The sequence below is a fragment of the Fundulus heteroclitus genome, chromosome 19 (assembly GCF_011125445.2).
Source record: "Fundulus heteroclitus isolate FHET01 chromosome 19, MU-UCD_Fhet_4.1, whole genome shotgun sequence".
In the NCBI taxonomy this organism is placed as follows: domain Eukaryota; kingdom Metazoa; phylum Chordata; class Actinopteri; order Cyprinodontiformes; family Fundulidae; genus Fundulus; species Fundulus heteroclitus.
Genome location: NC_046379.1, coordinates 22,302,034 through 22,328,512, shown reverse-complemented (window position 1 = coordinate 22,328,512; position 26,479 = coordinate 22,302,034). Strand labels below are relative to the sequence as shown.

Sequence of the window (26,479 nt, the reverse complement as noted above, 5' to 3'; positions counted from 1 at the left end):
GATGTCACAATAATAATAAATGATAAATAAATCAAGATTTTTTTTTGATTGCAACATTTTAAAATAAGATATTTGAATATTGCTCACTGCTCATATGCCTACATGTAGTTGTGTAAGTTAGTAAATAGTAAATTACATCACAGAAATCCCCTTGATTATGTCTGATGTTTTTGACCGGAGGACAGCACGGGTAAGGGGGGGGGCTTTGAGGTATAGTGCCCAGGGGCACCACATTGTCTTAATACAGGCCTGTTCCTGATTGTATTTTTATGAGATATATGCAGTCCCTTACAATGTTGAACCAAACTAAGTGCTGCCACAGTGGTGCAGAAGTTAGGGAGTTTGTCCTGCACTTGGCAATTTGCTGGTTTTATCCTCCGCTCTGACTCTCTCAGTCATGTCCAGTTGTTCACCCGCATTGCCTGCTGCCGGTGGTCAGAAGGCCCGGTGGCAGTCTGCCCCAGGGCAGCTGTGGCTACTAACATAGCTCACCACCGTCAGGGTGTGAATGTGTGTTTGAATGGGTGAAGCACTTTGGTGTCATCAGACTAGTTAAAGTGCTGTACAAGCCATTTACCATTCTTTAGCATCCTAAACTCTCAGCTGCAAATAAAATGACTTCATGAAAGCTTATCAAACATTTTTGCACGTTCCTAATCTGCAGAAAGGAATTTCTGCTGTGGTTTTGTTCAAGTCCTGTCTCAGCTATTTTCCCCTTTTTCAACATAAAAAGCAATCTGGGAAAATTAGATGGAGTCTTTTTTTGGATTAAAATAGCCCCTAATTTGACCCAGCATGCAGGCACTATTTAGCTAACGAGTTTCAGTAAAGCAGCATAGCACCAAGAAACTGAGCTAAAAGCTACAGTTTAAATGTGACAAAAGGTTCAGAGCAAGTCAGGAAGGAACTGCGGTCACTGCAGGGGCATCGCAGAAACTGGCAAGAAGAGGATGTTGATTAGGAAGTGAAAGGCGACTTATTTGCAGACTCTGTCAATGAGAATGAAAACCACACATACTGCATGATCAAGATTTGAAATGTGATCCTCAGCTGCGTGTGTGCGAAGCGGGTCGCAGAACAACGAAGAAGCGAATGTGAACTCTGAGGTAAACTGAGACTGTGGTCTGTAAAACCAGATGTTCGTGACGTGCAAGCACTTCTCTTGTCTATATTCTGTCTGGCTACTATTATTTATGAGATCAATATTGTTTTAGAGGATTGATTTCTACTACGGACAGGGTTTTTTTTTTTCTGTTATTGCTTCACTTTTGCAGATGTTTTCAAGCTTTGCTTCTTGCCAAGAGCTTAACTCTGGTAGCCTAGTTTAGCCAGCGGAATAATGCTTGAATAAACAGAAAGCTGCAGGACAGGCATAAGATTTATGCTTTACTCTGAAACTTTTAAACAACGCTTCAGCGTGACATCAAGGTGGTTTGATGTCATACTGCGGCCACAGTCGATACCCTGCCCTTATTCGAGGATTAAACTACAGAGCCGAGACTGTGGTATTAAACAACCTCACCCCACCCGTCTAAACAAAAAAGAGCTGGCCCGTCTACAGCTGGTCCACAATTCTGCTGCCAGGATCCTGATGCACACCGATCACACCCCGTTTTGAAATCTCTCCACAGGCTCCCTGTAGCTCGTCGTATAAATGATTAGATTCTAGTTTTGGCATTCAGAGCGCAGCATGGGCAGGCCCCTCCCTACATCTGTGACTTGATTCAAGCGTACAGTTCAGCTCATGGCCTGAAGGTCCAACAGCTCGGAGAGATCTGCCTCCTCGGGTCCTAAAGCGAGCGCGAGGGACCGTCCGCACACTCTGCTCTGAGGATCTCAGGCTACGAGCTGGACCGTACGTTCCCAGGGCTGCTATGACGGATTATATGTCGTTGTGATGTGTTTTACACTTTAATATTGTGTTTTTTTTATTTCTCTTTAAAATGTTCCCAATTGTATTTTGCCATCAAGCACTTTGTGACTGTTCCCTGATAAAGGTGGTATATAAATCAAAATTAACTTAGATATTATTTACGTAACTTCCTGGTTGGCCTACAGGGTCAACCAAATCTGACGAGCTCCTGAAACAAGTTTGGTTGTTGGAGGTTTCAGATCCTCCTTCTCTCCAGTGACCGTTCTATTATAAGGAACTGAAAACTTCCCAGGCTATGGTGCCCACTGTCGTTCATGTTCTCCTAGGGTGCTGCCAGCTGCGCGAAGGTGACCAGTTGTTCTCAGCTAAGACATCATCGAGCAGAAGGTTGGCACTGACAGTTTCCTCAGTAAACTGGACCCGCATACATTCCCAGGTTATCTCCTATTTCTCAGTCATTTTCCGTCCTGGCCTGCCCCTCTACCTAACCTCTACCCTGCCATGAAAGAGCTGATTCAGCCGAGGCCTTCACTTCTCCTTTTTCTCAACCCTTTCTCTAAGAAAGCCTAGACAACATTGCTATCTCCTCCCCATCAGTGCTGTTTCACATCATAACAGGATGCATTTCAGATTATCTGTGAAAACCTGCAGAGTGAATGTGCAGTCGTTAGCGTGGGTTTCCCTTTTGAACTTTTTTCACAATTTGTCATCCTTAAACATTTCAACATGCTTTACCATCACAAACTAGCACACTTAATCAGAATTATTAATCAGAGAAGCAGCCGAAAGGCTTCTGATAGCTCTGGAGGAGCTACAGAGAAGCACAATTCAGGTGGAAGAATCTGTGAAGAGGAAAACTAGGAGTTGCTCAGTCCAAGAAGTGAAAGAAAACCAAAACCATAGGGGCCACTGCCCAGATGAGGAAGAAGGTGCTCTGGTCAGATGAGAATATGTCTGGGGAGAGATGATGGGATGATAGGATGAAGTTGCACACAAAGAGAACCTGGAAAAACGTTTGTTAGATACTGCAACAGACCCAAGACTGGGACAGAGGACATGGGTCGAGGCAGATGACCGTTCATACTGAGCCCGGTTCTGCTGGAGGTTTTACTTCCCGCTGAAGGGGAGTTTTTCTTTCCACTGTCGCTTCATGCTTGCTCAGTATGAGGGATTGCTGCAAAGCCATGGACAATGCAGACGACTCTCCCTGTGGCTCTACGCTTCTCCAGGAGTAAATGCTGCTTGATGCAATCAGCTGGGTTTCCTTAGATAGGAATTTCTTTTTGACCAATCTGTATGATCTGATTGAATTTGACTTTGGAAAGTGCCTTGAGATAACATGTTTCATGAATTGGCGCTATATGAATAAAAAAGAATAGAATAGAAATTTGCAGAAATGAATACAATCAAAGCTTAAAAATGTATGCCCACAGACGTTCTTCATCCAAACTGACTGAGCTTGGCCCGTTTAGACATTCAGAATGGGGGATAATGTCTGTCCATTGCAGTGAAAGATGGTTCTGCAAAGTTTTGTCTCAAGGACAAATGGATGCAGTGCTTTTGAGAATTTTATGCACAAAAATAATTTCCTTTTTACTTCACAAATACAAGTATGTGCTGTTTTCTGTTAACCTGTCACCTCAAATCCCAATGAAACACACCAAACGTTATGGTTGTAGCATGACTAAATGTGAAAAGTCCATATGAATACAAGGTATTAATATTAAGTGTAGCATATAATGTACTCTCAGCTTTGCTATGTCTTCTGCCTTCACGATCTAAAAACATGTTTGACTTCAAGGCAAGTTTTCTACTATGTCTCAACAAGGAAATAATCTCAGAATCATTCGGGCCTCCTCATTTCCTGTTATTGGGGAACATTTGGTTGCCATGGCAGTGGACACAACCATCCTGATAAACAATCACCAGTCGCTAAGGACGTTGTACCTTACCACAGTGTTTTGTTTGCTTGACGTTTCATTTGTGGGTAAATAGCTGAGCCCCTGCCAAGCCCCAGCACTAAATTAGCCTTAATGATAACGGTTTACTGTAACTCGATGGGTTAAACGGATGCTTTAATTTGCACAAGAAGTCTGTTTTTTTTTTTTGGGTTGTTGTTTTTAATCTCTTTCTTTTTTTTCTCTCTTTTTTTTTTTACTCAACCCTCATTATCGGTTCCGTCTGCAGCGGCACGTTGGTCTTGACAATACCCAGCTGCGTCCTGCCCTCCTCTGCAGTTCCCATGCAGATTCAAATGCTCGACCTCGGCCGGCAGCGCTTGCACACGCCCGTTTACAAGCATGAGCATGAGCATGAGCATGAGCATGAGCGTGAGCATGAGCGTGTTTGTGTTGAATGAGCTCCCAGAAATACTAGACCCGAGACAAACATGTGTGCCCTCTCAGATTTAAGACACTATCCCAGACCTTTGCAGCCAGTGGAAGCAATGATGCACGTTGCAACGACAAAGACTACACAATGAGAAGACTAATTTGAAGAGGAAAATATTTTCTTTGGCAGGAGACAACAACTGATTGCAGGCAGCGTCACCGCCTGTTGCAGCAGCATTCGTGCAGCCTGTCCTCTCCCGATCAAAGGAGACGCCTCCGGCGAGCGTGCAGCTGTAGCAAGGGGCATTGCTGGGTGTGCATGGTGAAACACGCTCTGAACAACTCAGCAGGATGAAAGGAAAACAATGTCCCTGAAAGGATGCGATGCCTGACAAGCGACCACACATGTGACCGCGGCGCTGAATGTTTCTAACCTTCTGGGGTTCTTGGGATTATTATTACAGTTTTTATTACAGCTTTCTGGCAGAGAGGTCTCGTATCTTGATCATTTGGATCAAATCATGTGTTTAAAATGACTAAACATTTCTTGTTTTAGGTCAGGACAGATCATTGAAGTCTTTTTGTTTTTGCTGCATATCAGAATGACAGGTTAGGGATTTTCTTTTAGAGTAGATCAATATTCTCACTATGTTTTTTTAAATTGGGTCAAATTTTCCAGATTTCCTTCTGCCAGCTTCTCACGGTAATTTGCCGTAAATTTGGCCCATTCCTCTGAACAGAACCGGTGTCAATGAGTCAAGGTTTGCAGGCAACCTTGGTAACACACCTTTTTTTTTTTTTTTTTCAGCTCTGTCCAGACATTTGCTAAGTGACTCTGACTTAGGCTTTTTATGTAAACTCCAAAACATGAATTTTGCTTTGGTACTAATTTGGCAGCTTGCTCGGGGACGCTGTCCACTCGGAAGGCCCATTTCAGGTTTAGCTTCCTGGATGATGTAGCTGCAGAATTTGCACATGATGTCATCTGTTTTACAAGGTGCATCGGTGCGTCCTGCGGCACAACAGCCACACGGCATGATGCAGCCACGCCCTGTACTTCACAGGTTGGAGGGTGTTGTCAGGTTTGCGAACCTCCCTCTTTTTTTTCTCCAAATGTCTTGTAACAATGGCCCTTCTGATCAAACGCACTGATTTTCTCCAGGTAACAAGACATGTCTACAAAAATTAAAGTCTTTGTCCCTGAGAGTGTTTGCAATCTGTAATGTGGCTTTTTTTGATGCTTTTAGATAAATTTTATTTTTTCTCTGAGTGGCCTTTCAGAATGGCCCATATTGGTTACAGGGCTCCTGTGGCTGTGGATAAGGACCAGCATCTTCTTCACAAGGTCTTTAAGCTTTTGTTCCAGGGTTTCATACTAACATTCAGGGCTGAAACCCGTTTATCTCTGGGACACAGGGCTCGTCTCCTTCCTGAATGGTTTGATGGCCGGACATTCCCATGGTGCTAATGCGCCCATGGCTCCTTCAGGCATCTGGAAATCGTTCCTAGGGATAATCCAGACTCGTGGACCTCCACAGTGCTCCACCTGTTATCTGGGCTGATATCTGTTCATTTTTGCATGATATCAGTCAGAACAGTGGCGACTTTGAGTTGCTGCCTTTAACTACACCTATTAAACTCAGATATTGTGAATTAACAGAAACCAAGCTGACATAATCATTATTGAGGTTTAAAGCCATAGTGATGGTGTATGAAAACCTTTCACTCTTGAGAAAGTAAAAAAAAAAATCAATGTTATTATGAAATATATCAAATGGAAATAATTTAAGTAATCTTAACTAAGGTAAAACAGGAAAAGCTTAGTCATTTAATGTCAAACAGCGTGACTAAAAGATAATATGTCTGTAATTATCTGGTAATGGCTGTAGGTGTGAATCTAATCCCTAAAAGTGAAGTGTCATACATTATTAATGGGAGAAAACCAGAAATCATAATCACCTCTCCAACCACATAAATGTTCCCGGGTTTCTCCACTCAGCTCATTTTACAAGATGAGGGTGACGTAATGAGGCCGCGAAAGAAAAACAGGTGAGCCTCCAACCCTGGAGTAAAAGATGTTGTTTGTCTTAATTGGCCAGCGGTTGTATTTTTTTGTACAAAAATAAATTATGATTATGCCTCCCTTTTAGGTGAATTGAGGCAAATATCCAGCCAGTACTGTCAGAAGCTTGTTGGTAACTTCAACATGTGTGGGATTTATCTGCAACTTGCTGAAATCCATTGCATACTAATTGACATCTTTTTTTGGAGTGGAGTTTAGTTTTGTCATTTTAATCTCCGTTTGAGTTTATTTTTAGTATTCTTGCAAAGCCTCCTCTCAGCGCCTTGATTACCTGCTCCCTCCCGCCACTGTGTCTGAGCGGTTTACTCACCTGTGTTGCATTCGGTAATCCAACTGAACCAAAACACCTCTCCATTCACTCACGCCACTGTCAGATCATCTGCCGCTGTTACCTGAGGTTGCCTAATTAAACAGAGCATGTTTGGCTCCCCAACAACACCATTACATGACAGTAAATATAAGTGTATGTATACATTTGAGCCTGTTTGAAAAGTTTTGATTAGAGAAAATCTATCATTAAAAGTCCAAAATGAATCTAACATTCAGGCCAGGGATCATTGTATGCCAACATATGACCAGAACTGTGTATGCATTCATCTTATTTAATGTAAAAAAGTGAGTTAGTCCGCTGCAGATTTGCATCCGAATGATGAGCATGGCAAACTATATTACATCCCTTCATACCTGAACAAGCTCTCTTCTTCCGACAAACGTGCAATCCTTGTCTTCAGCTGCTACCCAACTCCATCAGCCGATGTCACCAACTCAACGTACTCTGTAGGTTGCTTGCTGGTGCCATTTGCAGTGGGCCAGAGCTGACATAGGCCTTTAGGGCGGTTTCTCAGGGCGGCTCTGGAAAGGGGTCGCAAACCTGTAAGTTTTACTCTAAACAAGTTTTGTATTGCTTTTATCCATAACGAGTCAATGGGGGTGGGTGGTTTGGCTCATTTACTGAGTGTATATAGCTTCTGTATATATATCCTTTTTATTTCATTGTATTTTTATTTTTTGTCTGCACCATCAACACCGAGTCAAATTCCTTGTAAGTGCAAACCTACTTGCCGATTAAACTTGATTCTGATTCTGATTCTGATTCTGATTCTGATGAAAGTAGGGAGATCAGTTTGTGTTTCTTGTCACTCATATGGTGCCCATATGGGGGAAGCTGTTTTTTTTCATGTCTTGTCTTTTAGTTAGGGTTGCTGAGCACTACCTTTAGAAATGCTCTCAACCAGGGAATTTCAAAAATGATCCCTTTGTTAATTTTAGATAGTTCCTGGGGAAGTTTGTACCATGAAAAAAACGCAGCTTAGAAATATAGTAGTGTGTGTGTGTTTGTTGGGTGGTGGGGGGGGGGCAGATGGCCAGGCCTCGCCCAGAGTGCTGATCACACAAGAACCGCCACTGTTCGCTCCTATCATGCACTGTGACCTATCCCTGTATCTAATTACAGTGCAGTTTACGCAATAAAATTAACCTGGCAGAGGGTTTGATACCCCCGGCAGGAAATTAACTCTCTTTTCTTTTCAGCAAGTCCTTTTGAAAAGTTTCCAAAAACTATTACTATTAAAACAAATCCAGACCTGACACATTGTCGGTTCATTTTTTTTTTAAAATCATTTGGATAGAATTATAAGTCACATGTTACATTCAATCAATGACATTAAACATAAACATTCAGTGAAACGTTTCATTTCCTCTTCATCGTGCACACCGATCATGTAAATTCACAGGTTTTACATCACAGTTTGCATGTGTTCGAAAAGGTGTGCCAGTAAAAGAAAAACACAGTGAAAAGAACTATAGACAGCCATGGAATACACAAAGTATTAAGGCTCAAAGATCACGGAAACTCTTGTGCAAGTCATTTATTTCTGTCCAGCAATCCGCTGGTTATATTTTTCCTCTTTCCTTTTGGAGTGGTCTGTAATAAACGCTTCAGCTGATTGTCTCACAGCAAGTCAAATAGAGGCCTTTAAGGTCACATCTTGACATATTGTTGTTAAATCAACGCTTATGAAAGAAGAATGAAAAAGTTCAGAGTCCAGAATTAGAGGCTTTGTTGAGAAAAAGAGCTCTTTGGGTCGTGCTCTAAAGCGTTTACACATCCTGTTGCTTTATTTTTGGTCCACTCTATAAATGCTCGGAGCTTATCAGAACACGGAGTTCATTTTCTAATAATCCAAATATAGATTCAGCTTTTTTGCATGCCCATGATGGAGCAGTGTATTATAAAGTCAGGTTTGAGAATGAGTGAGATTCACAGCTGCTTCTCTAGCTCCAAGAAAAATACGTGTATTTTTGGCTCCATCTGTTACAACAGAGGATTTCCTATCTTTCTGTTTGATAAAGATAACAATAACGTTTGATGATGAATGGAAGACAGTGTAGAGGTAATTCTGGAGATGCAGCTGCTTGGTCAATTGCCCAGCTGAGCGCTGGGATTGAGGGACGATGCCCCTCATACGGGGAGCCATGAGACGGAGCCAGGTCAGCAGACAACTGGATCCAACTGGACCCTTAAAATAACCTGTAGGAAACAACTAAATCGCTGCTTTTCTGAGCTAACGTCCATCCCTTGGACAACAGGAGATATGATTCACAGCTGGAAGCAAATAAGAGACTGATGTGGTCGTTTAACCATCTCCATTGCAACTCCTGTGAATCCAACCGGATGTAGGAGTTGCAATGGAAATGCAAAGCAGCAGGTGATCCTCCAGATACTTTGGTGAATAACTACAGCTCTGTAAAAAAGGAGATTTCTTCTGGTTAGTCTTTTTCTCACACTTTCAGTGTAAGATCATTAAATTAATTTTAATATCAGACAAAGACAGCATGAGTAAACACAAAACGAAGTTTGTATTCAAACCAACTGACCCTATGTGAAAAACGTATTTATAACTGGTCGCGCCCCCTTAGCAGCAACAACTAGGATCAAGTATTTGTGATAACTGGCAATCAGTCTTTTAAGTCTCTATGGAGGAATTTGGGTTCAACCGTCTAAGCATGATGGGTATAATTCGGTCACATCAGATAGCTTTTGGAGCATAAACAGTCTGTTTAAGGACGGCAACGCATTGTTGCATTTCAGACCACTCCCCTGAAGCAGAACCCAACATGCTTGAGCCTAAACTAAGAAAATTGAAGGCTGTACATTCACCTGGTGAATGTATAGAGCTGGTCCAGTGTTCCTGGCCGTGGAACACTGGACCAGCTCTATACCCTCAGCAGGATTCTGGAGGGGGCATGGGAGTTTGCCCAACCAGTCTACATGTGCTTTGTGGATCTGGAGAAGGCATTCGACCGTGTCCCCCGGGGGATCCTGTGGGGGGTACTCTGGGAGTATGGAGTACTGGACCCTTTAATAAGGGCTGTCAGGTCTCTGTACGACCGGTGTCAGAGTCTGGTCTGCATTGCCGGCAGTAAGTCGGACTCGTTTCCGGTGAGAGTTGGACTCCGCCAAGGTTGCCCTTTGTCACCGATTCTGTTCATAACTTTTATGGACAGAATTTCTAGGCGCAGCCAAGGTGTTGAGGGGATCCGTTTTGGTGGCCTTAGGATTGCGTCTCTGCTATTCGCGGATGACGTGGTCCTATTGGCTTCATCAGGGCGTGATCTACAGCTCTCACTGGAGCGGTTCGCAGCCGAGTGCGAAGCGGCCGGGATGAAAATCAGTGCCTCCAAATCCGAGACCATGGTCTTGAACCGGAAAAGGGTAGAGTGCCTTCTCCGGGTTGGGGAGGATGTCCTGCCCCTAGTGGAGGAGTTTAAGTATCTTGGGGTCTTGTTCACGAATGAGGGGAAGATGGAGCGGGAGATCGACAGGCGGATTGGTGCAGCGTCTGTTGTGAAGCGGGCGCTGTACCGATCCGTTGTGGTGAAGAGAGAGCTGAGCCAAAAGGCGAAACTCTCAATTTACCGGTCGATCTACGTTCCTACCCTCATCTATGGTCACGAGCTTTGGGTCGTGACCGAAAGAACGAGATCCCGGATACAAGCGGCTGAAATGAGTTTTCTCCGTAGTGTGTCTGGGCTCTCCCTTAGAGATAGGGTGAGGAGCTCAGTCATCCGGGGAGGACTCAGAGTAGAGCAGCTGCTCCTCCACGTCGAGAGGAGCCAGTTGAGGTGGCTCGGGCATCTGGTCAGGATGCCTCCTGGACGCCTCCCTGGTGAGGTGTTCCGGGCACGTCCCACCGGGAGGAGGCCCAGGGGAAGACCCAGGACACGCTGGAGGGACTATGTCTCCCGGCTGGCCTGGGAACGCCTTGGGATTCCCCCGGAGGAGCTGGCCCAAGTGGCCGGGGAGAGGGACGTCTGGGCCTCCCTACTGAAGCTGCTACCCCCGCGACCCGACCCCGGATAAGCGGAAGAAGACGGACGGACGGACGGACGGACGGACGGACGGACGGACGGACGGACGGACGGACGGTACATTCACCTTCAGGAATTTGAGGAATGAGTCAAGCCACCCGGGTCCCAAGGTCACAAAGCAGGTCCAGAACGTCACATCTCCACCGCTATGTTTGACAGTGGGAAGTTTATTGTTTTAGGTTCAAGCTAGATAATAAATGGCACACACCTGAGAATATTTTCTTACATGTTCTTGTCATTCTCCGCTGGATGCTATTTTTTTTTACCCAGCCTCTCTCAGAGTTGTTTGCTGCAGCAACATCCCAAAGCCTTGGAATATAATTTGTTAAGCGATAGATGTCAATGTTTTTTGTCTGTTTTCTGTCTTGAATTTCTTTGAATCAGGGTTTGACGGAGATCTTGTGAGATCTTTCATGTTGTCAGACGGCGTTCAAACTATGTCTTCCTCCCACCTTCCAAGAACATGTAAGAAACGAAACAGGTTACCGCATTAACCCAGGTTACGTTTTGATATCCGATATTAAAACGTGTTTGATTATCGGAAAGTTTCAACGAGACAAAACAGCAAAAAAAAAAAACGAGGAAATCTGTAATTGGGCAAACACTTTTTCGTTGAACTGTGAGTTAAAAAAATATGTAGTAGTGGACAGGATGGAGACTGCTTTCTTCTAAAGCACAGGTGCTCTTCACGTTCTGACAAAATAAAATTTTGTTTCCTTGCACAACTTGGACAGAAGTGAAATAACAGTAAGTTACTTGTAACTTATTGACCAGATAAATGTCCACAGCAGCAGTCAACAGCCCAAAACACAGAATATTTGAATAAACCCAATCTATGGCAATAATATAGACGTCAAAAATGCTATACCATATTTGCATAGCAAATATAGTATATTAGCATTCTTAAATCTCAAAACAACTGCATTGCTTTAAAAAAAAAAAACAGCCATGAGATATTACTCTGCTGCTACAAATTCAAATTTGTTCTCCATATTAGTCACATTGAATGTAATAAGTCTCTCAAGTCAATAAATAACCCAGATGCTGACAGCAAAAACATGGTTACCCTCCACTGTCTCCTAAAGGCAGCTTTGACAGCATAAAACCTTTAATCTGAACCGAGTGCGGTTCTGTTAGAGTCTTTGTGCCCACTGATGCCTTCATGTGGCAGAGGTTTGGGAGGATGCACTGCAGCTTGATTGGGTGATGTAGAACATGAAACGTCCATGTTAAGCCTGCCTAATTTGAGGGAGAGCAGCGTTGATCTCTGAAGGATGTTATTATAAAGACAGCGATACGTCGACTTTACTGGTTGGTTTGAAGTCTGGGCAAAGCCTTCTTCCCAATCCCAAACCAAACCCCACACCACCTGAGAGAGGCCTCCCTATTCTCAAAGGTCTGGAGTTTCTGCCCGCCGTCCAAGGAAATCATCGCTTTGAGAAAATTATATAGTTAGCCTCTTAATCCAAGGACTTTGGATGGTCACCCTAATGCGTAAATCTCAATCATGTAGATCTGTCAGCATAAAATATGACTGGGATGGTTGACCGTTTTGCTGTGAAAGTAAAATCTGTTGGGGTCTTTTAAGACAACAATTCGTAATACCGCATTGCCAGACAGGACCCAAAAAAGAACAAAAAGGAAAAAGAACAGTGTGGTCATCATGCATTTCCCCAACACACCAGAGCAAACTTCAGTTTCTGACGATGACGTCAGTGGCAACGACAGCAAAAAAAGCGACTTTCCATTACATTTCTGTTTTCTTTAACCTTATAGCTGTTTCTGTGTGCATTTAATAAATTTTACCTTCCCTAAAAGTGGCATTTTTGGCTTATTCTAAATTTCAATTACCTTTAGCGAGGACCAACAAAGGAAAACGCAAAGTGTGACATTTCAATCTTATTTTACGGGTGGAATAACCAAACTTATCACTGTTTGGTTGCCATGGTGGTTTCATGGCTTTGCCGTCTTTTAAAAGTCAATCAGGTGGAGCAGAGGAAAAGCTCCATTCAGACGCTGTGTTTTGATGTATGCACCAAGGGCTGCCTACGTCACTCATAAAAGTAACCATAACAAACCTATCCCACACACACGCACACAGGTACAAACACACACTCTCACATAAACCCTAAGCATTTGAGTAACAGTGGTGTTCCAGTCCCACAGATAAAAACACGTCAACCTGGGGTTGGGTGTGATAGACTTGTGCTGTAATGATTACACCCAAAGCTCAGATTCAGAACTGAGTACAACCCACAGAGCGATGACATCAAAAATGATTACGCAGTCACAGGTCAGCTTTCTGCACTACTTCAGCACAAAACAGGGCGGCAGCTGTGCACAGGTTTGGCTTTATCTGCACTGACCTTTGACTCTATTGTATTTATAAAAGTTAAAATCCCCGGTGTTTGAATTGTCTTGTTACTGAAAGGTGCTATAGAAATAAACTTGCCATGCCTTGTTTGTTGCAGTGACAAGTATAGTACCCTCTCGATCAGTCGTGAAAGTTTCTGCCGTTGCACCCGGTCAAGCAATTTTCCATTCTCAATACAGTTTCAGTTTCCTAGATTTGCTCATGCAGTGACATGTAAAACCAGTCATGTCCCTTGAAGTTATCCACGTTTTGTCATGTTACAATCACAAACCTCCATTTATTTTTTTATTTTAAATAAATACAATTTATTTGATAAAGAATTTAATCTGTGCTCTTCAGAGTGTGTTCTTTATAATTAATAAAACTGAGAAAATGCATCATGCAGTTCTATTCATTCCTCTTTTACTCTGGTAACCTGGAGTAATATTCTAAGAGACTGCAATCAAAAGTCCCCTAATTAGTAAAAAGAATCCACCAGCATAGAACTTAATTTCTAAATAAATATACTAGCTGTTCTGTAGAGGCATGGTAGTGGCAGTGTCATGCTATGGGCATGCTTTTCTCCAGCAAGGCCATTCGAACTGGTCAGAGATGATGGAAAATCGAACCCTGATTAAGCTATGATGAAACTATTTAAGGTATTCTGGTATGGTCTGCCAGCTTCACGAATAGGATTAAAACCACAAGGGCACAACTACTGAGTTGAGTTGAGCTCCTTCCTTTCCTTTCATGTGACATGCTTTTTGTTTCTTATTCTCAAACGCTCAATAATTTACTTTAAAGCTACAAAGCAAGCCGCTTGCACCCTGGAGAGGCTGCAAGGCTCCTGGATCAACTCCCAGAAACTGCCGCAATAACAATGTTTATTATATTATAATATTGTTGTTATTATTAAGAACTGCCTGGAAAGCTTATACTGTAGCTATCAAAGAGGTCATGATGAGATATAGTTTGGACAGTGGCATAGACCGTGTCTTTAAGTTTGCAGATATTTACTCCTAACCCATAAACATTTAACTGTGTTACCTACATATCCATCCTCATATCCATCCCTCATCTATAACCATGCAAGCTGGTGTCCATCTCCGGCGGTCATTGGTCAAAAAGCAGGGTACCTGTATAGGTTGGCAGTCCGTCACTGGCCAACCATGCATACACAAACTCCCAACTAAGGGCACCCATTACCATAGCAGTCATGTTTTTGGACTGTGGGGGGTACCTGGAGACACAGACATACACAGAAAGAACATGCAAACTCCTTGCAGGAAGCTCAAAGGGGTTTTGAACCCAGGACCTTCTTGCTGCAAGGCAACAGTTCTACCAAGTACCAACTTTCAAACCACAATGGTGAAAGTGAAAAGGTGAGTTCAACAACCATTGACAGATTCAAGGTTTTCGTGTTATCGCCGTGAAGCGGTGTTGTTTGTCTGACAAAGATGTATAGATCCATCCCATTAACACGACCAGTTAAAGCAGTTCTTACCATGTTAGTCACTCTAGAAACCAATGAATAGAAAACAAATGCTTGTGTTCAATCACTGTCAGATTGTTGTTGTTTTTAATTCACACTGGCTGAACGTTTCAACAGAGAAAGAAGTTGTGGAGTCAAACTATAATCTGACACAACAGGGTGTGCAAAGTGGGTGCGCTTTTGGCTATTGTCACACATAAATGATGGTGTGTCCTCTCGTGCATAAGACAGTTCTATACGCAAAGTAGCAAAAAAGCTAAATTTGTTCGCCACGAGCAACTAAGCCTGAACAAGAGGTTAAAATAAAGAGCACAGCACTAATTTGGCAGGTAAAAGGACAATACTGTCATAAAGCAGCACCGTGTAAGTTTATCCTAATTTTAAATATCTAAAATGATTTTTCAGGTCAATATACAGTACTTGGCGCGTATGGATGCTCGATGCAGGCTGCCCGTCTCAAAAACTCGCCCATGTAACTTGAGAGGTTTAAAACGGCTCCGAATGGGTCTTGGGTTACATGTTACGCTGCTCCTTTTAAGTGAACAAAATCTTGGTGGTGTGAACTAAATTAAAACAACCCACTGACATTAACATTACTGTACGGCACAGTTATTACCATTGGCCTCTCTAAATGGCACGTGGTTATTCGTCGTGTGTCTCTGTGTTGCCTTGTAATTTACTTGCAACCTGCCTTGATTGGTTCTTGGCCTCCTGGCTGTTGACAGGTGGAGATATGTACTGTGATCCTGCACAAGAAAGGATTAATGCACATAAATAATTAATTTGAACTCACAAGTTATCTATGTAGTTATCAAGGTTATGGGTTTCTCTTTTAAACCCCCTCTTTGCTAGTGTTTATAAAAAAAAATAAGTTAGCAGGTCCCTTGGTTAGCATTGGCAAACATTTAACCCACACAGAAGGAAAGCGGCAACCTAGGCGTGGCTTCCTTAAATCGGCACCAACACTCGAAAGCTTGACCGATGTTCACTCTCATTTAACCTTTTTTTTTTTGGTTCTCTTGAATCTGGGTAATGTAACGCCAAGAAGAAGCAATTTCTCAGCGCTTTCGTGGCGCTACAACGACCCGGCAATGCCTGAGCTCCGTCTCACGTGACTGCAACCTACTATACCTGTTGGTTGCAGAATCTGCTCGTGTCCCTCTTAACCAGAAGTAAAAATATATATTTATATATTTGGACCCGTCAAAATATTTGTGATGAGTCTGAAAAATATTTATTTTTCAGTCAAATTAATTAATTACAAAATTAATATCCACTCTAGACGTCCTGCGGATGTATTATTTTTGAAAAATGTGTAGATTTGATGAAGACGTTGTAGCTATAATAATTGATTTAAAGCGTGTAACCTTTAAATCAATTAATGGCTAGGTCTTTCTATATTTAACCTGGGACTAAGTAAAAAAAAAAATCGGGTTGCTTTTAATCAACGCAGTTTTGGAGAGTATGTGTTTTAAAGAGTTGAATAAACGAGCAAACATTTTCTAAGATTTGGGCCTCCTTATACATACTTCAGATTTAGTGGTGACCTCATCATTACATTAAGTAATAGGAAAAGCAAAAATTGTGATGTATTATTAAAAACCCTAAGACTGTCGGATAATTTTTCATTCTTACACGTTTTATTTAAATTGCACAGATGAAATAAATTGACATTTTACACACATACATGCAGTGCATATATAAATAGAAAATATCTATATATTCAAGAAGCTGTGTCATTTTATTTTTTTATTTTATTTTTTGCTAATGAGTCTGAGTGTGGCTGAGGCCTCTCCCACTGTGAGTAAAAAAACAGAAAAGTTTGAGCCGAGGCATTTCCTCTGCGCTATAAGTACAGCAGGGAGAGCACATCTGCGCTCCAGTAAGGCGTGGTCGCTCGGTTCTGACAGGTGGCCCCGGATCTGCTCTTTCTCCTGCAACTCGGCGCGTTTTACACAACTGCAGCAAGATGCCAAAGTGCCCAAAGTGCCAGAAGGAGGTTTACTTCGGTAAGATTTATGCACGTTTCTCTGCATTTTGACACCTTTTACAACATTTCCTGGTTAATGAAAATTAGCGGGTTTTCTGCTCGAATGAGGAAACAGGAAACCGTTGAAAAAAATAAAAGACGCGCAACGCACCGACATGGTTTTGCGCCGAGATTAAAAAAACAATGTGCGCAAAAATTTGACATGAAAGAATCAATGCTGTGTTCACGTTCAGCATATCAAATTCAAAACACTAATGGAGTTTAAAATATTTCACTTGTAATAGCTAGAAAAACAACAATGGATCTTATCCTGAGTACCAGCGAGTTAATTTTTTTTAATCCACTTTGAGTTTCTTGTTTTTTTAAGTATTAAACATAACAGGGAATACAAATATATTTGGAGGGCTTAGATAAATGTTACATAAAGAACAGTTTATCTTTTTGTTATTACTTTTAGCTTTTAAAATGTCATTGTAAAAGTTTGAAAAGTCAAAAGTGCATCATCTCTACAGGTTAGATCAAATCCCAGATAGAAAACAACTGCATTTAACCACCATATGTCTGATCGTTGCCAATCAGACGGAAGCCCATGCACTCTTCTTATTCTGAGGTCATCTTATGCAGAGGATTGTGAAAGTGACAGGTGACAGTTTTTGTGACCTTCTGTTAAAAGCTGGCATTATTGGACCTGTTCCACATCATTCAGTTCGTGTTCCTCACATATAAATCTTGATCGGGTTGAGCTTGAGGATGAGCCTATAAAAGTTATGCAGAGAGGGGCCAAGACCGAAGGAGGCTCTATATCCAGTCTAAAAAAATTTGCTAAAACTGTAGGCATGTTAGCATTGGGTGGTCATTTACAAAGAAACCAGTATATTAACTCTAAAAACAGAGGATGGAGGCGTTGTACTATCAGTTATCTTCCTGTGTGAGCTGGGAATGAAGCATGTCCAGTCAGAGAAAACGTCTGTTAGAAAAGAAAAGTGAGTGAAAGAAAGCAATAAAAGTGGTCACCTTTAATTTTTATACAGCTTTACTTTTATATCACACCATTACTCTGACTAGAAACACCTTACATGTTCCCTTATCTGTACATGTTCCACCCTGGGAGAGAGAACTGGATGCATAAAGCCTTCTATCTACCCTTTCAATGAGAATGCTCATCATCTTCAGAGTAAATAGATAAAAGTCAGGTTTGCTCTTGGTCCTTCTCTAAGTAGCCATTAACTTCAGCCTCCTGGATCAGCTAAACAGGATTTATCGTAGATCAAGGTGACCACAGACTTATCTGCTGTAGGTAAGGGAGTTACTCCTTATAACACTTTTTTTTTTCAAATGTACTTCCAGCATTCAGAATTATTACCTTAAGGATACATTTACATTTAAATACTATGAAAATATATGTTGTTTTTCTGAGATAGATTTTTTTTCCGGCTTAAATGCAACAGTAGCAAAGAAGAACTAAGTTGTGAAAAAAAAACAGTGGGAGCGGTGGGAAATGATGGAAAAATGCAGCAGATTAAAGTCCAGCAGTCTCTAAGGGTCTCTGAGCGTTCTCGTTTTGAAGTTGCTCTGGAATCGAGGATCTTTGCCCCATTAAGGGGGCCGAATTGTTCCTCTTCTTTCAGCTCCATGAGTAATGGCCAGACCAGAGGAAGCAGGTTTCTGATTTTTTGTAAACTACACCCTGGTCCTGCGCTTCCCATGAGACGGCCCAGTCGAAGCAGACATTAATCACCCACAGTCACAGACTCCGTTTTTACCCACGGCTCTGCCCACAGGCTGTTTCCTCTGCAGCGGTTTGGTGAAAGTGGTGCCACAGCCAAGGCCAGAGCAAAGCACAAGAGCTAAGTCCTTGGACTGTGTCGCTGTGGGGCCAGGCTTTCTTTTTTCTCCTGCTTCATGGATAATCGTTTCCCTTCTGGCCAATATGATCAGACCAATCGGCTTCTGCCAGAACAAGGACAAGCACTAGGTCTGCTTCCAAGATGGTGGTTCACAGGGAAACGTAGCTTGAAACAAAGCTTTTCATTCTTTTAAAAAAATGAGCATATTAGTCATTATTTTCAAGTGACTGAATCAATTTCCGATCTCCTATATAAATCTCCAAGTGTTCCTCTCTGCCTTCTGCTCTCTCCATCACACCTCCCTCCTTTCTCTCTCTCTGTAGCTGCTCTTCCAGCTTTAATGTCGCTGTTGCTCAGATGGAAACAATCAGGCTACCGCCGCCCGCCTGCCTGAATGAATGATAGAGATCCAACAGTAGAGCGCTTTTCTCCTGTTGGAAGCGCTACACACAGACAGTTGGCAGAGCCAAATGGGAATGTTTTAGGTTTTGGTTAAGCCAAGCCGCAAAAACCGGCTCTGCCTCGAGTTCCCACAAGTAGAAGTTACCCCGGCGGGTAACGCTCACAAGAGGAATGTCGTGTTTACTGCGGTGCCCTTGGCTAACTACGGATGTTCTAAAAAGTATCAATTAAAGTACTCCGGGATGTTTTTGAAGTGGGGTTTCCTTGACAGGTTATAAGTCGTTAATATCTTACCTGCATTAGGTAACAATCATATATTAAAAACCCAGATTAGCTGGCCCCCCCTGGAGGCTGAAGCAAAGGGCTAGTCTGAGATGGGGCCAGACCAAAGCCCTCTTCTGGTTCTTAAAACAAACCCAGTCCCAAGAACGTCACGGCGATTCACGAAAACTATATTTTGGGAACTTTTAAACCCATGTCGCATTGGCTTTGGACGGTTACTTAATGAGAAGCCGATGAGCCTTTTCCGGGAATAAGGGATGTTGGCAGCGGCGCACTGGCTATGACATTTCAGCGTGAAACATGCTGAGAAAAGGGACATGTGAATGCATTTTGGACCGGAGTATCTAATGGAAGAAATATCAGAGCCTTAATTTTCTATCAGACGGTTACTCTGACTGAAAACACATGAAATGTTGCATAAAAGGAAGATCATGTTTGGCACTAAGGCCAGAGTGAGCAAGAATTTGCTTCTATGCAAAAAACCCGCCCAATGCAGATATGGTCATCATTTAAAAGTTTTCCCAAAAGCGCTTGTTTGGATTTCTATGACGTTTCTAAGAGTTGGGACTCTTTTAAGACAGTATAGGTCCTCTTTGGTCTCTGCCCCTCTTTAATGAGCTGCTAACTAATCTGTATTAACACAAAATCAAGGCACCAAGAGAGCTACCTACTAGAAGGGGCGATATTAACTTCTTCTGAGCAGCTCCTTTTTTACAGTGTTTGCACAGAAAAATGTTTCAGCGTCTCTCCATTAATCATTGCTGGGATGGAATGAAGCAAAGAATTCACCAGCTCCCACTCATGTGTTTTTTTTCCACTGAGTTTTGTGTGTTTGTGTACACTGGACCGCCTCTACGATGCTGCAGGCGGTGACGGCTGACACAGAGAGCGGAGGGGATAATTAGCCTCCAATCTGTCACACCTCATTTAATCCTCGCTTTATCAGGTAGAAACCGTAACGTGAGCCTTATCGGACCTGTAACACGGGGATGATTACAGCCGATTAGAGCGGACCCTCTTCTATTTACTGCTTTTGGGTTGGGCCTACTGTTTACCCGTCTTAGTGGTTTGTTATTTGAGCTTAAACAGTGTTGTGAATGGCTCCAGAGCCGCAGCGCGTTCAGTCGGGATGTTTTTCTAGACCCGGGCCGAGAGCCTGACCCAGCCCTGCAGACTCTGATGCATACCTCGCATGGCTTACTCATAATCCTTTGCCAAAGTGGGCTATTTTTAGGGCAAAAATGATTCACTTCAGAGCCAGATAGATTACGTATAATCCCTGTGGCTCGTTCTGGGTCCATCTGGGGGTCCTACCAAGGTCAGACGGGTCCACATAACCTCTATCAGGAGGAGTCCAGGAAGCATCCTAGTGAGAAGCCTGAACCCGACCGCTGACGTCTGTCGATGCAGAAGAGCGGCTACTCTTAACCCCGCCCCTTATCTCTAAGGCAGAGCTTGGCTGCAGAAGAATTTCATTTTGTCTGCACTTATGTTTTTCATCTGGCCACGAAGCCTTACACGCCTATTGGTGAATGTTGAGCTGAAAAATGAGAAGAAATGTGAAAAATTAGCTTGGCTTGCTTTTCACTATAACAGACCCGAGACGGCACGGGTTGGCATGAGATTTTCACCGTGCAACCCTGATGAACCTCGATTCAAATCATGGTTCACCACGCAAAAAAAGTCCAAACGAACAAGTATGATAATAATACCTAATTGCTTTTATGTAAAGCACTAAAGCAGCAACTCCTATTTTTCCCTGTATTCCTAGGGAAGATTTTAGCGGTCTTGAAATCGATAACGTTTAAAGCATGAAAATCTCCCCTGAAACTGGAAGGCAGCCAGACCCACCATAGTGTTGTCTAGATTGCCAGGACAGAACTCAAATTGAATCTATAATTACATTTCCCTAAACAGTACCACAGGTTGTCTGTTCTTGAACTGGAGAAGGCCGATCGTGTTAAAGTGCCACAGTACACACTTTATTTGTCACTTACGGTAGATGTTTGTCTTTAGCTGTAAACCCTCCTAACATTTAATTTGATCCTGGAAATTTGAAACTCTCTAGACAAGTCTTTCTCTGTCTGTGGAATCTTAATGCTAATCTGCATCCAAATCAAACCATTATCTTCTCATTTTCGGTGAGCAACTTCACCGTTTTTCCTCATTTCCTGCCCTGTGATGGCTCCCTCTCGAAAGCATGCTTTGTTTATTAGTGTATGCAAATACTTGGCCTCACTTCCCCTCGCTAGATGAGCATCAAAATGCATTTCAGCTCTGTCTCTTCTAAGCCAGAGCCAAAACACAGGGCTTGTCTGACGCATCCCGGCCCGTTTTTTACAGTCCTCCTGGGTGGGGGTTTGCACAGATTATCCATAACTGATAAAGTCTTTATCTGAGTTTATGAGGCACAAGGAGGACACATTCCCTCAGGGACACTCTGTCCTTTTTCTGCCCCTCAACCACACCTAACAGGGTTTTCAGACTAATCTGCAATGAGTGCATCTTTGTGGCTTAAAGCAGACATGGGACTGAAAATTCCCAGCTCCATTAGCTCATGTGCCCTGCAGCGTGACTCGGTGACTTCCATCTCCTTTCCAGACAACAGTACCGCTCTTTGTGGCAGAGGTTAGAGTGCTATTGTTATTAATTTTTGCTCCTTTTGTCTGTTTGGCAGCCGAGAGGGTGTCGTCGCTGGGGAAGGACTGGCACCGGCCATGTCTGAAGTGTGAGAAGTGCAACAAGACCCTGTCGGCCGGCTCACACGCGGAGGTGAAAGGCCTAAATTACACGACCTGATAATAATTGTGTCGAATCTTACAAATATGCTGATTACTACATAAAAATGTGATGCGTCAATCGAGATGTGGGAGTTTGGAGTATGCCAACTTTTTCCTCTTAAGGTCTGATCTCTGATTGGGTGGTTAAATACTGAAAATCAATTAGTAGGCATTGTAGGAGTATTTAAATAAATATCATAAAGGTTGTTTACATATGGAATTTATCAATCTAATGTTGGAATCAAAACTACTACCTCTATTAAAAAAAGCATGCTGCACATTTATTTTACATCTTAGAGTTCGTAGGGGGGAAAAAAAACACTTCATTTAGTAAAAATTGAAGGCGTGTTAGGCCTAAAACGATACTAGAAATCGGCATCAGCCAGTTATAGCCTGATCGGTGCGTTTCTACAAAGAAAGCGCAAATGAATCAAGTCTGTGAACTAAATCAGCATTACTACTACTCTACTCTGCAATTGCGTCTTTTTTTTCCACTATAATGATAATTTCTCTAACCATTTTTCTCCTCCTACAGCATGAGGGCAAGCCGTACTGTAACAACCCCTGCTATGCTGCATTGTTTGGACCTAAAGGTAAGCCATGATCTCTGCAGATACGGTCCATTATCCAGTCCCCCTCTTGACAACACAGTCACAAACTTCTTAATTAGAGATATCAATGACAGGGAACGCCCTGAATGCAGGAAATGGTAACGACCAGGTCCCCGGTTCAGGAGTGTCCCATTTTAACCCTGTAAGTTGTACTTTTATGACCTAATTGCTTGATTTCCTTTTTGTCTCGCAGGATTTGGACGTGGCGGTGCTGAAAGCCACACCTACAAATAGGCAGGTACTGTTGGGATGTTTCAGCGCCTACATTTTCATGTCATTTGCACTGACTTGACTGCAAGCAAATGCGTCTTTGCACTTTGGACTCTTTGACTTGAGCTTTCTTTGCTTCGTCTGCAGAGTGAGGCATCGCCGTGGAAAAGCTTTGTGGGAACAAGATGGAAGAAACCAAACCTCTCAAACGATAGAAAACCTCTAAACAAATTATTCGCTTCCACGCAGGAACCAATTTGAATTGCATTTGCTTTTTGTTTTATCTGTTTTGGACCATTTTTTTTTTTATTTTGTAATTTTATGTTTAGTTATGGGGCCATTGTCCTTTGGCTTCAGCTAGTTTAATTAAACATTTTATGAAATTTGTGTCTTTGATATTTCTTTATTTTTTGCTTTTTGTGTAAGAAATTTGTGAAGGTTTTACCACGAAAGGAAAATTTTACCTTATCAACAAACGAGTACAGTGGAGCACTGTCATGAAAATATATAATGTTTTGTCTAAATGTTCTTGAAGCCCAGTGTCAAAACAATAAAATCCTGAGCGTTGCGAGAGCAACGGCGGTTCTTGCATGATTGATGACTAGGCAAGATTTTACTTTTTTAATCCGCTCATAATTTGTAATAAGAATAGAATAATTCAGTTCAGACTTTACACATCGTGTTTCTCATCCTTGTTTCAATTTCAGATAGCCCAATTGTAGAAAAAGCTTTAACAATTCTCTTTTTTTGTGTGTGTTTCTAATCACAAGGGATGAACCAAATTTAGTATCTGACCAGAATCTGCTTTTAATAAATACTTTTGAGTCTGTTTAGGAGTTGCAGAAAACTTTCTCAATAATGACTCTAAACATTGTTTCATTATATACGACAAGTCCAATTTTTCTGGTTGAAACAAATTGCGTTACAAATACAAAAAACAAATCATTAGCTCTCAAAGGTTCAAAATTATGTGTTTTTTTTATCTAGACACCAAGTTTATTAAGTCTCTTCAAGTTGTTTTGTCTAAACCAGTCACTCATTTAAATAATTTATATTTAAACTGCCTCTTTCCTGAGGACTGGACATGTGGTATGATCACCTGTTTTTAGATCTGGTGATTGCCTTGAAGATGGTAATTATAGACCTGTTAGCATACTGCCAGCGTTCTCTAAAGTTACTGAAATGGCCGTTGTTGAACAATTGACTACATTCCTTAACACCAGCAATTTAGGTTTCCGTCGTATGCAATTTGGTTACAGAGCCAATCACTCGACTGAGACCGCCACCCTGTACTTAATGCAGCAAATACAATTTTGGCTCAACAAAGGGGGTGTAGGCGCTGCTGTAATTTATCACTGCAAAGCCTTTGATACGGTCAATCACAGTGTTTTAATATCAAAACTTTCCATTTTGTACTTTTCTCTCGGATTCTGGACGACATTGTGTTTAAGTGTGTGATGCATAGTCGAGGCACAGTTGAGCCTTCCTGCATCATGGGGGTCCTGCAAGGATCAGTGTTAGGTCCTGTACAATTTAGCCTATGTATTACTGAGCTTGCTGAACAGTGTTCTGATGTCAATCAGCAGATGTACGCAAACGACACTGTTTTACATGTACATCTATTTAAAAAAGCTGACTTAGTAGCTGCTAAGCTAGCAGCTGCACTGCAAAGGATCACCCGTTGGGTCAAACAAGCATGTATGACCCTAAATGTGAAGGAGACAAAATGTATGCCTATGTCATGGTTTGGGCGTGCAGAATGAATTCAGAAGCGTACAGAAACATTTTGTCTGCTAATTTACAGAGAAATGCATCCGGAGTAATCAGGAGGAGTTTTATCATGCAGCAGGAGAATGAGCCAAAGCACACTGTCAACAAAATAAAGAACTTCATCAGGGGGAAAAGTGGAAGGTTAACCCAGTGGAGCATGCATTTCACCTCCTAAAGAGGAGACTAAAAGGAGAACCCCCCCCCCCCCGCCCCTCCCCCCAAAAGAAAGAAAAGAGAACTGAAAGAACCTGCGGTAAAAAGCTGGAATAGCATCATGAATGAAGGATGCAACAGTTAGGTGATGTTGATGGATTGTCATTTCAAGCAAGGGTTAAGCCACCAAATATTGAACGTTCTTCACTTTAAGATTATTTGTTCCATTTTTATTGCCAACCGAAAAATGCTGAGGTATAATACAAACAGTGATATATCCTCAGTCATTCAATACATCTACATGTAAATACCAGGGAATAGAAGCTGATATTCAGAACTCTTATCTCCTCTTTTGATATTAAACCCAACAAAAACAAGGGAATTTACTTTATTGCTCCAAAACATTTAAAGGAGACAGTATTTGGCATTTATCAGGAAAGTTGCAGCCAACCCCAAAAGAGACCTTTTAATGTGAACAGAAAAGTTATGTGTAAGACAACATGAATAGCAGAAGTATTTGTGGTAGCAATATGTATTGCAAAAATTTACGTATGGGGCGGGGGGAGGGGGGTTATTGGGAGTATAGCAGTCTTATGATGTGTGGAATGAAGCTGTTGTGGAATCTGGTTGTTCTGAACTTGAAGCTGCTGAACCTCTTGCCAGAGGGCAGCAGGGAGCAGAGTCCATGATGGAGGTGGGAGGGGTCATTTATGGTTGTCTGAGCCCTGGTCCTGCAGCGTCTGCAAGTGGTGTCATGATTGTCTCTGCTGTCCTCACCACTCTCTCTACACATTTCCAGTCTGAGGCATTGCAGGCCCCAAACCAGACAGCGATGCAGCTGGTCAGTACGCTCTCTATTGTCCCTCTGTAGACAGCGGCGAGGACGGGAAGAGGGATAGTTGCTCTTCTCATTCGACGCAGAAAGTGCAGACGTTGGTGTGCTTTCTTCACAAGAGCAGAGGCGTGGAGGGACCAGGTCAAATTGTCTGTGATCTGCAACCCCAGGAATTTGATGTTACAGTGCATCAATTGGCAACATGTATGTTTGAGCTGTGTACGCTGTCCCTTTTAAACTAAAGTTCAGAATGTTCAAGTTTCTCTTCAGTTCAATAGACCCTGAAAAGGGAAACTCTTTCAGTCAATGAATTTACCACACCTGTAGTCTGCCAGATGGCTTAAAACCACACTGCTTGGTGTGGAAGTCGTTACTGCTGGAGGAAGATTTAAAACTGGCTATTTTCAGTATCAATAAGGTGTTGAAGACAGAATTATTTTAGTGCAAAAGTTTCAGAGAAAAAAACTATAAAAACATTTTATCTCACTTTGTAAATCAGGGAGGGATACACCTGCATTGAGGGAACAGGGGCTCTCCTCTCTGCTCTCTTTGGTCTGACTGCAGGCGAGTTGCAGGACACGGTTGCAGTGGATGTCAGTCTGGGAGACAGGGCAGCACTCGCCGCTCACCCAAGACAATAACTGCAGAACCATTGGTTCTTTCAGGGGAAGTCACCGATAACAGAAGAAAGTCATTAGATGTTCGATAGTCACTTTTTTGAGAAAAGGTCGCTGGATGAGTCTGAAAAGTCGCTAAATACAGTGAAAACTTCGTTAAATTGTCAGCAGTGACCAGGAGTTTCCTTAGATTAGAAGTATTCCCACCGCTGTTCTTGCACTTCATTTCACAAATATTGCAGCACGCGTAATCTGTAGCACATTTTGGAAAGTGGAGCCAGATTTTGGGATGCTTTCTATGAGCCATGCTTTGCTTACTGGCCCAGCGGCTACTGACGTCATTACGCTCTTGTGCGTGCAATGCGGTGTTCATTTTGGGCATGGAAAACGCTCACTCATCAGATCAGTTTAGTTACCGAAACATGCTACCGTTTGATTTTATGTGAATCGTACCCGGTAGTACTGATGGGATTCGGTCAG

At 42.3% G+C, this 26,479-nt stretch overlaps 1 protein-coding gene across 2 annotated transcripts; it reads left to right on the top strand.

The window, feature by feature from the left end:
• Positions 1-16,369: 16,369 nt before the first annotated feature.
• crip1 (cysteine-rich protein 1) lies at positions 16,370-23,011 on the top strand. Of its 2 annotated transcripts, none has more exons than XM_012871557.3 (5): positions 16,370-16,511; positions 21,701-21,795; positions 22,339-22,396; positions 22,608-22,648; positions 22,772-23,011. In XM_012871557.3, exons 1-4 carry the CDS (start codon positions 16,472-16,474, stop codon positions 22,646-22,648), a joined length of 234 nt encoding a protein of 77 aa, XP_012727011.1. In that variant the 5' UTR covers positions 16,370-16,471; the 3' UTR covers positions 22,772-23,011. The 2 variants fall into 2 exon arrangements, with proteins under 2 accessions (XP_012727011.1, XP_012727009.1); XM_012871555.2 differs by having other exon boundaries at positions 22,608-22,652.
• The last annotated feature ends 3,468 nt before the right edge of the window (positions 23,012-26,479 follow it).

Bases quoted from the DNA above. Each gene is read 5' to 3' on its own strand.
- crip1 (XM_012871557.3), top strand. From the start codon at position 16,472: ATGCCAAAGTGCCCAAAGTGCCAGAAGGAGGTTTACTTCG. The intron at 21,796-22,338 runs GTGAAAGGCCTA...CTCCTCCTACAG, and splicing joins CGGCCGGCTCACACGCGGAG to CATGAGGGCAAGCCGTACTG. The intron at 22,397-22,607 runs GTAAGCCATGAT...TTTGTCTCGCAG, and splicing joins TGCATTGTTTGGACCTAAAG to GATTTGGACGTGGCGGTGCT.